At 50.3% G+C, this 14,601-nt stretch overlaps 5 protein-coding genes across 5 annotated transcripts; 2 read left to right on the top strand and 3 right to left on the bottom strand.

Moving 5' to 3' along the window:
• The first annotated feature begins 6,519 nt into the window (after positions 1-6,519).
• Positions 6,520-8,944, top strand: ACRALDRAFT_1090725 (uncharacterized protein). Its single transcript, XM_071019534.1, has 3 exons — positions 6,520-7,064; positions 7,179-8,283; positions 8,376-8,944. Exons 1-3 carry the CDS (start codon positions 6,956-6,958, stop codon positions 8,803-8,805), a joined length of 1,644 nt encoding a protein of 547 aa, XP_070879977.1. The 5' UTR covers positions 6,520-6,955; the 3' UTR covers positions 8,806-8,944.
• A 118-nt stretch (positions 8,945-9,062) lies between these two features.
• ACRALDRAFT_2024831 (uncharacterized protein) lies at positions 9,063-9,496 on the bottom strand (the record flags this gene model as incomplete). Its single annotated transcript, XM_071020262.1, has 2 exons — positions 9,063-9,253; positions 9,379-9,496. The coding sequence occupies 2 exons, from the start codon at positions 9,494-9,496 to the stop codon at positions 9,063-9,065; spliced, it is 309 nt and encodes a 102-aa protein (XP_070879976.1).
• A 361-nt stretch (positions 9,497-9,857) lies between these two features.
• On the top strand, positions 9,858-10,661 carry ACRALDRAFT_205190 (uncharacterized protein; the record flags this gene model as incomplete). The annotated part of the gene is made up of 7 exons (XM_071021628.1): positions 9,858-9,872; positions 9,957-9,992; positions 10,106-10,137; positions 10,176-10,203; positions 10,254-10,383; positions 10,480-10,539; positions 10,621-10,661. 7 exons carry the CDS (start codon positions 9,858-9,860, stop codon positions 10,659-10,661), a joined length of 342 nt encoding a protein of 113 aa, XP_070879975.1.
• Positions 10,662-11,146: 485 nt separating this feature from the next.
• On the bottom strand, positions 11,147-11,791 carry ACRALDRAFT_1066645 (uncharacterized protein; the record flags this gene model as incomplete). Its single annotated transcript, XM_071017375.1, has 1 exon — positions 11,147-11,791. One exon carries the CDS (start codon positions 11,789-11,791, stop codon positions 11,147-11,149), a length of 645 nt encoding a protein of 214 aa, XP_070879974.1.
• Positions 11,792-12,395: 604 nt separating this feature from the next.
• ACRALDRAFT_1059323 (uncharacterized protein) lies at positions 12,396-14,052 on the bottom strand. Its single transcript, XM_071016014.1, has one exon. It carries the CDS (start codon positions 13,652-13,654, stop codon positions 12,791-12,793), a length of 864 nt encoding a protein of 287 aa, XP_070879973.1. The 5' UTR covers positions 13,655-14,052; the 3' UTR covers positions 12,396-12,790.
• Positions 14,053-14,601: the final 549 nt, after the last annotated feature.

Here is a 14,601-nt window from a genome sequence, read left to right as displayed (position 1 = left end):
CTAAGCTAGTAGAGAGGAGGCGCGGGCCGATAAGGCCGCTGTTATTAAGGGTGCCCCTAAGGGTAATAATATTACTATTAAGGGAGGTTATAATATTATTATTTAAGTATTATTAGGGTAGTTTAGTTATCCGTTCCGGCTTTAGCCGATAAAATCCTATCTATTATTACGCTACTCTAAATTCCTAATTATCGCCCGCTAACTAGGTTAAGATATGCTTTAAATTACTCGAACTTTTAACGACTAAGGGCCTTCGTGAGCCCGTTTACCGGTATCTTGGCGGTTAGTAAGTAAACGATTTAAAAAGCTCCCTTCTTATACTCTTAACGTATCTATAAGCTTTAAATATTAACGTGATAAAGCCTAGTCTTAATTCGGGCGCGCTCTTCCACTATAAGTCGAATCGTCTAGTAGTTATCGTAGGCTATCTCCTAGGGGGTCCCGGGGTTAAACCGTATTTCTATAAATAGCCGTTTTAAGCTTATAGTCTCTTTCGCAGTTTCCTATAAAGCAAGCAGCTTAGCTTCCGTTAAAGAAGTCGTGATAGTCGATTATCTTAAGGCTTTCTAAACCACTAAACCGCTAAACAGGCTAATAAGATAGCCTTACGAGGAACGCCGGGTTTTAAGGTTATTAGCGAAGGATACGTCGCTTATAATCACTATAGCCTATATTACGCAGCTCGAATCCGTGCCGTACTAGATTATTAAGTCCCGCGTCACGTATAAGTAACGAATAGCTTATTCTATAGCGTCTTAATACTCTTTCGACGGGTTAGTTAGGAACCTAGAGAGCGAGGAAGCAGAAAACGCGATGTTTAGCTATAGTATCACTGCTATATAAAGCAATAAGCTAACCTTCTCCTAAAAAGCCTTAATCTCCTATAGTATAGCCTGGTCCTCCCGCTTTACGAGCTTTATAGCAGGGATTAGTATACTAGGATATATATTCCGATCTGCCTAGTTAAAGCGAGCTACGATCTTTTTTATATATAACTTATACGATAGGAAGATCTTTTAGTTAGGTCGGTCTCGGATAATATGTATACCGAGAAACCACTCTACGTCCCCTTTCTTAAAGAGCTCGTATTTATCTTTTAATCCCTTAATAGCTATAAGAGCTGCGTATAAGCGGTCCCGATAATAAAGGAACAGAATATCGTCTATAAAGAATACTATAAAGGCATCGCGAGCTTCTAAAAAGAACAGGTATGGTTCTTCCTTACTATAAACTAAACTAATAGATTTAAGCGTGGCAGTAAGGTCCTTATACTATAGAAAAGGAGAATCGCGTAGGCCGTATAAGGCTTTATCGAGCTCTAAGCTGGTCTCGGGCTTCTTAAAGCCATCCGGTAACTAACAGATAATAGGCTCGCCGTCTTTACTTTTTTCGGCGTTAATAAAAGCGTTAATAACGTCGAACTGCTTAATTTCTAGATCGAACTATACTATTAGAGCCACTACTACGCGGAAAGACTAAGAAGCGAGCATAGCAGTATAGGTGCCCTTGATTATAGAGCTTACCTATAGGTCTCCTCGAATAATAAGGCGCGATTTGTATCGCTCTAAAATACCCTTCTTATCGAAAACGTACGTGAATACCTATATTAGGGGAATTAGCCTTATAGTGGCCTGGTTCCGTGGGATCTCTCGCCATGTCTTCTTTTCGAGCAGCTTATTCACTTCCCGATAAGCTGCTTCTTTGAATTATAAGCCTATAGGATATAAGTAAAGGTCTTTCTAGTGCCTCGGCGGAGTCTTAAGGTTATCGTGATATATAGGGTTATCGCTTTTAGGCTCTAATAAAGAGGAAGAAGTCTTTACCTATTTACCCTTAGTAGCCGCTAAAAACACTAAATAAAGTATTAGAACGTTAGCGGGATTAGCTATGATTTCCTCTCCGAGCTAATTAGGCATTAGAAAGGTAAAAAAATACTATTATCCCGCGAGGACTGGATCCTTATCTAGTTTTATCGTATAAGTCCGTGGATTTATCCTTATAGCTTTACCCTTAGCCCTTAGTTACGCGATTCTAGAACTTCTGCGCGGGGGACCGCTTAGCGGCGGCCGAGGCGCCGCCCGCCGTTTCGCGGTGTATATAGGCTTCGGTGCCGTAGAGGTAATTAACTTAGTTAAAGGGGTCGGGGTCGGGCTCTCCTCCTGTCCCTGACTCGGCTTAGATACTGCCTTATCAGGGAAATAAGGCCCGTGAACCTATAAGTCTAGCTCTAAAGTCGGTTTAAGAGCTGGTTCCGGGTCGTGACTGTCCGGATAAGGTTTAGGAGAAAGGCCTAGGTCTAACGTGTACGGCGCCGGGACCGTAGGAGCCTATAGGATTAGGACCTCGGAAAGGTTAGAACCGATCGCCGTAGCTATAGATAAGCTGCTTTTAACTTCCTAGAATTACGCTGGTTCCGGGGAAGGTCAAGGGGTCTAAAGACTAAACTGGGTTAGTGTATACTAGGCGGTAGAAGATAATATACTGCTCTTAATAGTAGCTAAGTCGCTCTGTTTTCCGGATAGAGCTGCCTATATATACGTGTCTACCACCCCCGAGCTCGTAGAATAGGACTCGGAAATACTAGAAGGGTCTATTTACGAGATCCAGTAATTATCTAATAAGTCTTTTTCCTTGATTTACACGATCTACTCGGAAGTCTCCCTTATAGGCAGCGCCTCCGAGCTTTTTATATCTTACTTATAGAAGATCTGCTCGTTAAAACTCACGTTACGTGTAGAAATCACCTTATCTAGTAGCGGAACCTAAATCCGGTAGATATTATAAGCTACGTAGCCTATAAGATACCCGATATAGGCCCTAGGGCTAACCTTAAATCTCCTTTTATCTTTACCTGCCTCCTTATCGCGGATTAATGGATATACGCGGTACCCGTAGGCGTGGACGCCGCTTTAATCCGGGCGTAGGTCGGTAGTATACTCTTTAATCGGAATCGGAGCTTTATACCTAAACCAGATATAAAGGAATTCGACTAGGGATTTCCACTTAAGCCGCTACGACGGGCTTATATTATATAAGTATACTATTACTTTTAATGCTTCCGGCTATATCTTTACTAGAAGACTAGCGCCGTTAAGTATAGCGTTTATTTTATCCGTAATCTCCTTAATAAGGCGTTCGATACCGCTATTCGGTTCGTAAGTATAAGGGGGGGTCGTTTCTAGGTCTATACCCTCCACTCCGCTCTAGTGCCTATAACACGACTTTTTACCTAAAGATAGCAGGCTAGGCTTATTATCGGAGCGTAGTTTATAAATCGTAACCTGGAACTATCTCTTAACCCACCTCTTAAAGCTAAAGAGAACGCGGAATACCTTGTCTACTATCCTGGACGGTAACGTTATAATAAAGGTCTAACCGCTATATTTATCCCTAAGGAAGACGGCCTACTTATCTCCGTTATAGCCGCTCGGAAAGTCCCTAATATCCTATAGGACGCGCTAAAAGGGGCGTGGTAAGCGATTCTTTAATTTCCGGCGTAAAATAACCCGAGTTTAGTAGGTCGTCCTGCAGGTCTTATAGTTATACCGCTTAGTTCCAGAAATCTATATATTTTGGGCGTTCCTGACTAGCGCGCGGAGCGCCTTTAGGCTAAGATAACCTGCCCTTAGATACTATAGATTCTTAATATCGATACGGGGACGTAGGGGGTCGTAAAAGGGACGAAAGCATAGCCCTAGTCGGTAAGCTATTACCACGAGTAGCTAGATAGGGTCTATACGGATCGGTATTACCCCTTAGCTTTTAGGGCCTGAACGGGAAGAAAAGAAGTATAAAGAAAGGGGCTTATATTCGAGGAAGGTAAGGTTATATTAACGGCTTATCTTTAATAAAATCTCGCTCTTTTTAGGAGTTCCGTAGCGTAGGGAGTAATCGTACCCTTAGACCTAAATCCTAACCCTTTGTAGCAGAGCCTTAGAGACTATATTCGTGTAAAACCCTTTAATAATAGCCACCTTCTTTAGCGTTAAATCCACTTTCGGAGCTCCTTTAGCGCCGTTAAAAATCCCTTATAGTACTCGGGTACCGTGGCCTAAGATCGGAAAGAAAGTCGTGCCGGCCTTGATATATTCGCCGTTAGATAGGACGAACGTGCCGGGCTCGAGGAGGTTAAGCGAGTTTATTAGATAGGTAGCTCCGTAGTTATTAAGTAAGGTGCTTTTCGAGAGCGGATATAAGCTAAGCGTTATAGTGGTGAAAACCTGCGTAGCTTAGTGCTCTCCGTAGATTATATCGGGATCTAAAGTGACCGCGACGATATAACCTAGATAGGTAGGAGAGTTACTGCTTTTCGATAAATCCGCTTTAGCGGTCTAGCCTAACTTTACTTGGTTTTCACGGAGCTACTTTTAGTATAACTTCTGGTATTCTGCTTAGATCTTATCGCACCGGGCCTTATCTAGCTTGACCTTCGGGTCCGGGCAGCTACCGGTGAGCGCGTATTTTAAATAGTTATAATATATAGGCTTTTAACGGTGTGAGCGCTAACAGGGGTATTCGTAGGACCGCTAACCCCCTTATCCGCTATCCTTTAGTTAATCGGAATAGCCGCCGAGCGTAGTATACACTGCTAAGCCGCTATAGGCGTTTGACTTTGAATTATAGATAAAATCGATAAAGGACTGGCCGTAGTCGAGGATCTCTAGCTAGATATTCTTCCTACGATAATCGCCTAATTCGAGTAGCTTAGTAGAGGACTACTAGGGCGTAAAGCGATATATAGCTAGTATAAACTCGCGGATTACTAAAATCTTGTCCACCTCCTTTTATCTATGGTTTCTGGCGCGCGATAATTAACGGATCTAAGCTTTATACTAAGCCTCCGGCTTAGTATTTCCGTGTTAGGCGTCGTGTAGAATAGATCGGTAGTCGTTCTGGATAGTCGATAGGATAACGAGCTTGCTAGGAGCGTAGGCGTCCTTAAAAGCTTTGAGTAGCTGGCGAATAGTGTAGCGACCCTCGCGGACCGTGGATATAAGCGGCTCTGCCCGCGTTACCGAGATAGCTTTAGAGATAGCTATCTTAAAACCGGCGACGTTACTAGTTTTCCGGATTAGAGATAGGATCGTTTCGAGCTTCCTGGTAAGGGGTTAGTATTCCTTTCTCTTTAAATCCGAGGACTATAGTGCCCTAAGCAGAGCTGCTTCGACCTTATTATCGGATAGTTACTTAACGACTTCGCCGCTACGGGTCGTAAAACGCTCGCGGATCTTGTGCTCGGAAATAGGATTAAGCTCTAGCAGGATATCGTTAGACTAATTAGGCTTATCCGGATCGATTATATACTATATTTCTAGCGTGCGAGCCGCGCCTCTAACTGCAGAGTACTAGTCGATCCAATAATTTAAGTATATAAGCTTAGGTATATCCGAAGCGTTAACCGCGTAGTCGATCTCCAGGGTATAGGCTATAGTGCTTAAAAACGGAAAAGTAAGCGAGGTGTAGGTGTAAGGGAGCAGGTGATATATAATAGAAGTGGTTAGGGGATAAAATAAATATAGGAAAGAGATAAAGGAATTATAACTCGGAACGGTCTTTACGATTAGTGGAAGTTACTGGTATACTACTACTACCCGGGCTTATAACTATAATAAGAAGCTGTGATTAACCGAACCGAGCTATAAAGATACGATAGATTACCTTGATTCCATACCTTAGGCTCGTAGGAGGCTGAGCTATATATAGGCTATACCTCGGCTAAATATAACTAATAGGAATCCCCTTCTAGTAGCCTGTTTCATCCACAAGCCACACCAGCTCTAGTAGCTAATAGCCCAGGAGCTCGGAGTCCCAAATCCGCGCTACGTAGCCGTACCAGTACAACTATATTTACATAACCCATTTAGTCATGTGACAGTCGGGGAGGACGGATCAGGATCAGGAGTAAAGTAACACGATGAATAATCATTCTTATCGATAAGACCAACTACCGAAAGACATATGACTTGACCCGACGTTGACGCTAATTACTAATTACTCCGTAATGAGGGAAATGGAAAAGGAAGGTCGTTAGAAGCGTCGAGGGCGAATTTGCACATTGGAAAGACTTTATTGGCTTCTTCGGTAGTCGCTCCGATCACGGCAGATGGCGTCATCGGACCAGCTCACCGAAACAGAAATTTCTCTTCAGCGGCGCGCCGGCGATGGGGGGGTCCCTGGGATCCCGAAGCCACTAACAAGCCCACCCGCCGTCTAAAGGCTTGGTAATGACGGGCGTCGATAGTAAGGTACTTCTCTCTCGTATGATTGCGGTACCGAAATAAAAGTACCAATTTAACATCACCAGTCTTGTAAACTTCATCTTCACTCGACCACGAATTATGATGCTTTTTACTCTTCCCACCAGCTGCCGACGCAACACCTGTCGCCATGACGATCCTCGCGCTCATTACTACCTCGCCATCACGCAATTCAAGCCATGATAAGCCAAGGGCTTTTGAGCTTCCGCTTCCGTAGCTTGCGCCATCATTGTGGCTCTTCATCTCATCCGCCACATGGTTTGACTCGCCAACAGCGTCCAGTTCCACCGTCCTCCCATCCCTGGCATTAGTGTGACAGACGGCGTACGGGAAGCAGTGGACGGCAGCTCGTCATGGCTCCCTAGACATTCCGTGCCCTTTGACTTGGCATTCCGGCCCTGCGGCCTCGCACTCGTTCGTCCTGGCCCATTTTTATCAGCACTGCTTAGCAATTTCAGATGATATAAACTTATTGAAACCCTTACTGACTCGAATCCTTCTGCCGTGTCTTTCCTTGTCCCTTCCCCTTGTCCAACGGGGATTACCATTCGCCTCTCCCGGTTTGGTCGCATCTCAGCCCGCGGGAAAGGACCAGACTGTTACGAACGGACATCGAGCATCTTACCCCGTCGATTCTCGATTCCTACCGTAACTACAGGGGACCGTCTTGTATCCAAGGCACAAGCAAATCGGCCACCATGCCGGACGGTTTTTCTCCTCGCGTCCTGGCCGAACCGGCCACCAAGGCGCAACCCGACCTTGGCTCCAAAGATGGCTTCCTGGCCGACCATGACAGCGAAGGGATGGGTACGTCAAACTTCTACCTCGTCCTTTCCTTCGCTTCCAGTTTCTCCCACAGACCGCATTATCCATCACATGTCCGTATTTTCCGTACGCTAACCGCAGTTTCGTCCCCTACAGGCCAGATCGAACAAAAACGCGAAGCCAAGCGCCAGGTCGGCGTCATCTCCGCCGCCTTCCTCATCTTCAACCGCATCGTCGGCACCGGCATTTTCGCCACCCCGGCCAGCATCCTCAACCTCTCCGGGTCCGTCGGCCTGGCCCTCTTCATGTGGGTAGCCGGCATGCTCATCGCCTTCGCCGGCAGCGCCGTCTACCTTGAGTTTGGAACCGCCATCCCCAAGAACGGCGGCGAGAAGAACTACCTCGAGTTCGTCTACCGCAAGCCCCGCTTCCTCGTCACCGGCCTCTACGCCGGCTACGTCGTCCTCCTCGCCTGGGCCGCCGGCAACTCGGTCGTCTTTGGCGAGTACATCCTGCACGCCGCCCACGTCGACGTCGACCGCTGGAACCAGCGCGCCGTCGGCCTCGCCTGCGTCACCGTCGCCTTCCTCGTCCACGGCACCGCCGTCCGCTGGGGCCTCTACCTGCAGAACCTCATGGGCTGCATCAAGCTGGTCGTCCTCGCCATCATCGTCATCGCCGGCTTCATCGCCCTCGGCGGCCACCTCAAGGTCCCCAACGACTTTAACAACTTCCACGACGCCTTCGAGGGTACCACCGCTTCGGGCTACGGCGTCGTCACCTCGCTCTACAACGTCATCTGGTCCTACGTCGGCTACAGCAACGCCAACTACGCCCTCAGCGAGACCAAGAGCCCCGTCCGGACCCTCAAGGTTGCTATTCCCATCGCCATGGCCGCCATCTCCGTCGTCTACATGCTCGTCAACGTGGCTTACTTCGCCGCCGTCCCCAAGGAGGATATCCTCGGCTCGGGCCGTCTCGTCGCCGCCCTTCTCTTCCGGAACGTCTTTGGTGGCACCGCCGAGCGGGCCCTCTCCGTCTTCGTCGCCCTGTCGGCATTTGGAAACGTCTTGTCCGTCATCTTCTCCCAGGGCCGCATCGTCCAGGAACTGGGCCGCGAGGGCATCTTGCCTTTTTCTCGTTTCTGGGCGAGTAACCGCCCCTTTAACGCCCCTCTCGCCGGCCTCTTTGAGCACTGGCTTATCTGCATCGTCGTCATTCTTGCTCCCCCACCCGGTGATGCCTACAACTTCATCTTAAAGTAAGTCGCCGCCTACCTTTGTTACCCCTCTAAACACACGCCCATGCCAGTCCTTTCCGGGCGATCTTTCCAATAACCAACACGCATCCCAGCCTCATCTCCTACCCCCTCGCCATCGTCAACACCTTCGTGGCCGCCGGCCTCGCCTACCTTTACTTCAACCGCTCCTCTCTCAACTGGAACCCCCCCTTCAGCGCGACCCTCCCTGTGGTTGGCTTCTTCTTCCTCAGCAACCTGTACCTCGTCTGCGCTCCCTTCGTTCCACCTCCCACCCCGGAGCAGAACCAATACGAGGACCTCCCCTACTGGATCCACTGCGTCGTCGGCTTCGGCGTCATCTTCCTCGGCGGCGTCTACTGGCTCTTCTGGGCCATTATCCTCCCCAGGATTGGCAAGTACGAGCTCGTACGTGAAGTTGTCGTCGACGAGTTTGATGGCTGGGAGCGCAATGTCTTCTTCAAGAGGCCAATTGGCTCTACTGGCTCCGACGACCGAGCAAATACAGAGAGTGGCAGCCAATGAGCTCGTTGGAAGTTTTCATTTCTCACATCTAGTTCCGTTATGAGATGAATTTTGTTAATGTTGTTGGATACCACTATGCGGCCATAGACCTTTGCTTCCTGTAGCCTGATTTATTTGATAGACCTAATACACATGCCATGAAAACTTTTGTCGCCAGTGATGCATCTATAACAAGCCAGAAGCCCCAAGATGGGGGAAATAGGAAGCCTTGTATTCCATGCGACTTCTGACCTGAATGTACTAGTCATGTTGACTCGTTAGGCACTATGTCCCGTCCGAGTCAAGAGCATCAAGATTTCCTCCAAGGTCTCCGAAATCTGGATTTGAACTGCCAACGTCTGCCGATGGAGGTCAAGAGATTCTTCCGCCATCTTTTGGCGAGTGGCAGCAGCCTCTTCCCGCCGGCGACCGCGCACCGACTGGCAATCGCAGCGCTTGGATGATAACTCTAACAGTCGTATGTCAGTCACACAGGACGATAAGCCGAGTTTGGCCGTCTGAGGTTCAAAAGTTTCAACTTCGCCAAATGACCGGCACAACAACCACAAGACTCACACAAGTTCTCGCTCTTACCTGTATCAGTGGCTTGCTTAGAACCGGTCGTGGCTGCGGTCGTAGGACGCTTGGAGGGGCCAGCCTCATCGTTGCCCTGAGGGCACGGGCGCTTGTTGTTGTTATTCTCGGAGGGCATATTGATTGATGACGCTGTACCACGCGGGCCGTCAGCCACTCGCCACCTCATCCTTATCTGAGCCCTCGTTCATGGGAGGACTCACTTGTTGGTAGACGAGAATAGAATTGGTGTTGATGGAATCTGTGGTCCGACTGGTCAGTAACCAGCTGTGACGAGGGCTTGCCGCCTCCGGAACAAGGAGTCAGGACTAAATTACTACTAGCAGAGCACGCTGAGGATATTTTGAAGCTGTCGCCAGGATCGCGATGGAAAGACTTACTGAGAAAGCGAGACAACATCACGAATTGGGAAATCAGAAAAGGGAGCAGGTGAGAAAAAAAGGAAAAATAAGAGTTATGAGTGATCGTGGAATATCCTCATGAACTGGGTGTCGGTGGGACCAATTGCTCCTGCCTTTATTACTGTAAGTTACTATGTAGTTCTTTCACCGATCTACCTGCTTCTGTACAAATTAAAGAAAATTTTCCCTGTCGTCCGTAACTTTTCTCACTCAGTGTTTATGTAAAGTCCTCGGTTCTACGATTCGCCTGGCGATAACGGCGCCAAAAGCAGTAAAGCGCCTATAGCAGCGAGCTTAATGGTGAAAGTAACAATCAAAGCACACAGATGATATTTGGCGCCGAGGGATTATCCATATGGTCACGCACACAATAGTCCGGCGCTCATTGTCTGTCAGCCGACATAGAGTTCATCGGGGATGTATGGTGTGGGGCGCCCGGAACGGCGATAGTGGGGCCGACAAAGACGGGGACAGCAATTGTCGGCGCTTCGGCCCATCGACGCCGAGGCCCACGGCACCGACATCCTGAAACGAGGGCATTTGCCAGTCGACACCGCACGCGGCTGGTTAGTGGTCGCATTCTCAGACCAGAGGGATCAAGTTAGTCGCAGTTTTTATTAGAGAACCGACGCCAGTATCATGTAAAGGAAGGAAGTAGGAAAGGGAGAAGTTTCAAGTCAAGTTGCAAGGTGATCTGTAGTGTCTCGTCTCGCGTATTCAACGTCCCTGGAGCAGTGGACGGCGAGGGGCCGTGTTTCTCGTGAGTTAAATTACGGTGTTTTTCCCATATATCTTTTACCATTCCCGGTCTGCTTGTAACGTTCTGCTTACCACACCATAGTACATTCAGGATTCCCGAACTTGGCCAGCCTCCCGAGATGACATGACCCATCAACGCCTTCCATGTCATCATGCCGAGGAAGCCTTTTAATGTCCATCCAGAACCACAAATATTATGGTACGTGTCTGTGAATGACTTCCCGGCAGGATTCTTCTGCCGATTTCCATGCCTATCATGGCGCACGCACACCTGGCCTGATGAAGCCAATACCCGATGATAGACTCCAGGCCAGAGGCCAACAGAAAAATTCACGCTTTATTGCCGGGCTGTCCCTAATCTCGCTCCGAGCAACCATCACCATGTAAACTCCGTGCCAAGTTTCATGTTGGGTACTGCGACATGTTAACTCACAGAGTTCCCAACGGTGAGATCGCTGCTCTTGAATATCCCAGGCCGGGTTTAGTCAACGGCGTCGCACGATCCCAGAAAATCCCAGCACGTCCACAAACCTCCAATGATACGGTTGGTGTTGCGCGACATGACCACCAAAATCCAGAGTGCCGCCCACCTCAACCCCGCCCCCTCTTCAAGGCGCCCTCCCCTGCCCCAGAATCTCCACGTACCGCCTCACCAGCTTCTTCCTCGTCTCAGGGGTCTTAGCCATCTCAATCCTCACGAGGACACGATACCGCAAAGTCTTGTTCAACCCCTCGAAGTATCGCCGGGCAGAGGGCGCACCCTCCAGCACGACGCGAAAGTCCTCGGGGACAGTCATGCTCCGCTGGCCCGCGTAAGCGTTGTCCCACCGCCCGTCGGCTTTCGCCGCGTCCACCTGCTGCTGGCCGGCGGGACGCATACGGCCCGCCTTGGTGAGAGCTGCCGCCTTGTCGACGTTGCGGCGGGACCAGACGCTCTTCTTGCGCCGCGGCGTGAAACGCTGGATGAAGTGGTGCTCGGAGAGGGCGTTGCGCTGGCCGTCAATCCAGCCGTGGCAGAGGGCGGTATCTACTGCCTCATCGTAACTTATGGACGGCTCGGGCGCCCTTTTTTTCGCAATTTTCATCAAGATTCCTGTGGAAGTGGCGTGGTTTGCTGTGAGCCAGACGTCGAATGCCGCTGCCGTTTCGAACAGGAGGGTCGGGAGAGGGGAGGATGAGGAGGATGAGGAGGGTGGGGGTCTAGTGGAGGGGGCTGTGTCGTTAGATGTGGTAGACGACACCAGAGATGACATCGCTGACATCGCCACGGCGGGAATGGACGGTGATGTTGCGGTCACCGCTGGCGTCTGAGAGAGCGCCTTGGTTGCTGAGCGGGTTACTCTCCGCATGGCAAGTCGGAGGAATGTGGCTACACTTTGGGATGACCATACACAGCTGCCCTAGTCGTTAGACAGCGATTTCACATTCGCTTACTGATGGCCTGCCCGAGACGCGGGGTTGTTGACGAGAGGACGTGTGTCACATTGAGTGGGAGGCACGGCATTGTCGCGACATCACATGACCACAGAAAATATTACGTAACCACTATCTCCATTTTTGTTTGCGCGTACCTTCGTAATCAATCCACTATCGATGTTGTAATTATTACTCTGTACGGAGTTGACATACAGGACTTGGTAATTGCCGAGGTTGTTGGCGCTCTTTGTTGCGAATTCTGGGCCAGGGCGAGATTCCGATGGCCGGCTTGCTGCAGTTTTGCTACTTACAAGCCGCTCGTGCCTGGACTATTGCGACGGCAATGGACCCTAGGTGTCGCGAATGAAGACAATAGGAGGGCAGTCGTCCAACGAGGCCCGGAATAATGTAGCGAAAAAGGACGTAAAAGACCATAAAGGTCCTTTCAAATGGTGTGTATGTCTCGAAAAGGAAGGGAAAAAGAAACAGCGCAGACTGTTGGTTTGCGGCATGATTATATTGTTCGCAAGTGCTTCAGTCAACCCAACCCCAGGATGGCCCTCCCTTACTCCCAATCTAACCAGAACGTATTGTCCCCTTGTCCCACCGCGCCGTTGCTCCTATATCCGCGAGCGTCGTCTAGACCGGGGCACTGCATCATGCCGTGTATTATAGCATATTTTTGTCCAACTTGCCCCTTTGCCTTGTTCGCCCTCTTCCGTTTCCAGAGCTGCCTCATCCAGTCACAGCATGGTCTACAGCGTAGACTTTCCCCCAGGCCCTTCGACCGTATTACTCCTCCTCCCTTTGCATCGCGTCTCGATATAGCGCGAATGCTATGTTCGTAGCTCTTCTCCGAGGCGTAACTCGCGGTGCAAAAATTCGACGACATCGTCCATCCCGGTTGGCCAGTTGAACCAATGGCCTCCGTCCGGATACTCTTTCCATGTAACCGCCGCCCCGTAACCCTTCAGTTGATCCACCAGGTCCCGTCCCAGGTCCACCATAATCAGCGGATCGTCGGCGCAATGTTCCAGGAGCACGGGCGTGTTCCGAATCACTTCGTTGTCGTCCGGCACATTGTCCAGGTTCAACAGCTGTCTCTTCTCTGCCAATGTGCCCCCTGGGAAGGGTATCCGGCAAGAGAACCCCACCACGGCACCCAACCTCGGAACGCTCTTTGGTCGGTTCGCGACGCCTGCCGGGCTGGTATCCATGTCCACATCGCCGTCTCTGTCTGCGTTCGCTGTATGATCCGCATCGTCGGGCGTCGGTACCCTGAGGTTGAAAAACGTGTGCATTGCGGTTGCGGCACCCTGGCTGATGCCCGCGAGGACGATCTTGTCCCAGCGGCCTCCCAGCAATTGCGCTTCGTCGTGAAGGAGGCGGCGTATTATCGCCACGCTCTCGCGGAGGCCTTCGGCCTGCAGTTCTTCGCGGTCGGAAAAGTCCCGGACGTTCCACACGTCGAACCACTGGGAGACCAGCTCGATGGGGTTGGCGGCGCGGTGGCTATACCTCGCCTGGGGGAACACCCAGCGGAACGACGGGAAAGCGGCCGGCAGGGAGAGGCCTTGCGACGTCGGCGATGAGTGGAGGGAGGAGGCGAGGGATTTGGCGGTCCCGCCACGTCCGTGGAGGAAGACGACTGTGTGAGTGTGGTCCGTCACGGGCGGAAACGTGACGAGGGCGAGATCCATGTTGGTGAGCGGGTCGAGGCCACTGGGTTGGTGAAGAGAGTGTGCAGGTGCTTCTGCGTATAGACGGTATCGGTTCGGTTCGGAGGGGTGCAAGGATAAAAAGGATGCTATCTCTGGGCAATGACCCAGGCCCATCCGAAGGCGGTCAAATCTTGTCGTGTTCGGATGCGAGCTCGAGCTGCTTGGCTAAAATGATCGTTGACCGTCGGCTCGTAACGCATCGTATCGGGGAGACTTGTTGCGGTCTAATGCCCCTCCTCCTCGCTCAAGGATCCGCGAGACACAAATTTGAAGAGGAAGGGTTAGGAAAAAAAAAAGGTGGGTGGTGGGGGGAGGGGGGAAGGAAAAGAAGATGCGAGAAAGAGGAAGACGGTGAGTCGACCGAGAAAACCCTCTTGGGATAAAGGAAAGAAAGATGATCGGTGTATGTCCAGTGAGAAAATGGGGGAGGGCGAAGGAGAGAGGGGCACTTGCCCCGATAGCGCATGCATCAGGTAATGGTCTGGACCCCTTTGGACCGTCCCTTAGGTTCCTTCCCGTGGGGGCCTGGGGAAACACGGCATTAGGCAAGTGCCAAGACCCACTGTGCGACGAAGACATCGAAACGGTTGAGGCGGAAGATTGGTGTGACCGAACGGGGTCCAGCCCTGCATTTGCCAGCCTTTGGTCGGGTCGCCATTTTTCTGTCATGTTCTGTTTACAGCTTTGAGTTTTACGCTTTTCCCTCTTGGTTTATTTGGCTTCGTTTTGTTTTTGCTTCGTTGAGTCAAGCCCGGTGGTTTACGAGGATAACCAGAGAAGTTGATGCCCCGGCGTGGGGGGTATTAATGAGAGGAGGTTTGGAATAGAGTACCTACAGATGCAGCAACCGAGACACAGAGCATTCGCGCCAACGGGCCGTCTCGTCTCAGTCAAAGCCTGACATTTCCCGATCTGGTCATATGCAG

This window comes from Sodiomyces alcalophilus (genome assembly GCF_042370955.1).
Source record: "Sodiomyces alcalophilus JCM 7366 unplaced genomic scaffold ACRALscaffold_1, whole genome shotgun sequence".
NCBI classification, from domain to species: Eukaryota; Fungi; Ascomycota; class Sordariomycetes; order Glomerellales; family Plectosphaerellaceae; genus Sodiomyces; species Sodiomyces alcalophilus.
The sequence above is the reverse complement of the archived record's forward strand: the minus strand, read 5'-3'. Positions and strand labels throughout refer to the sequence as shown.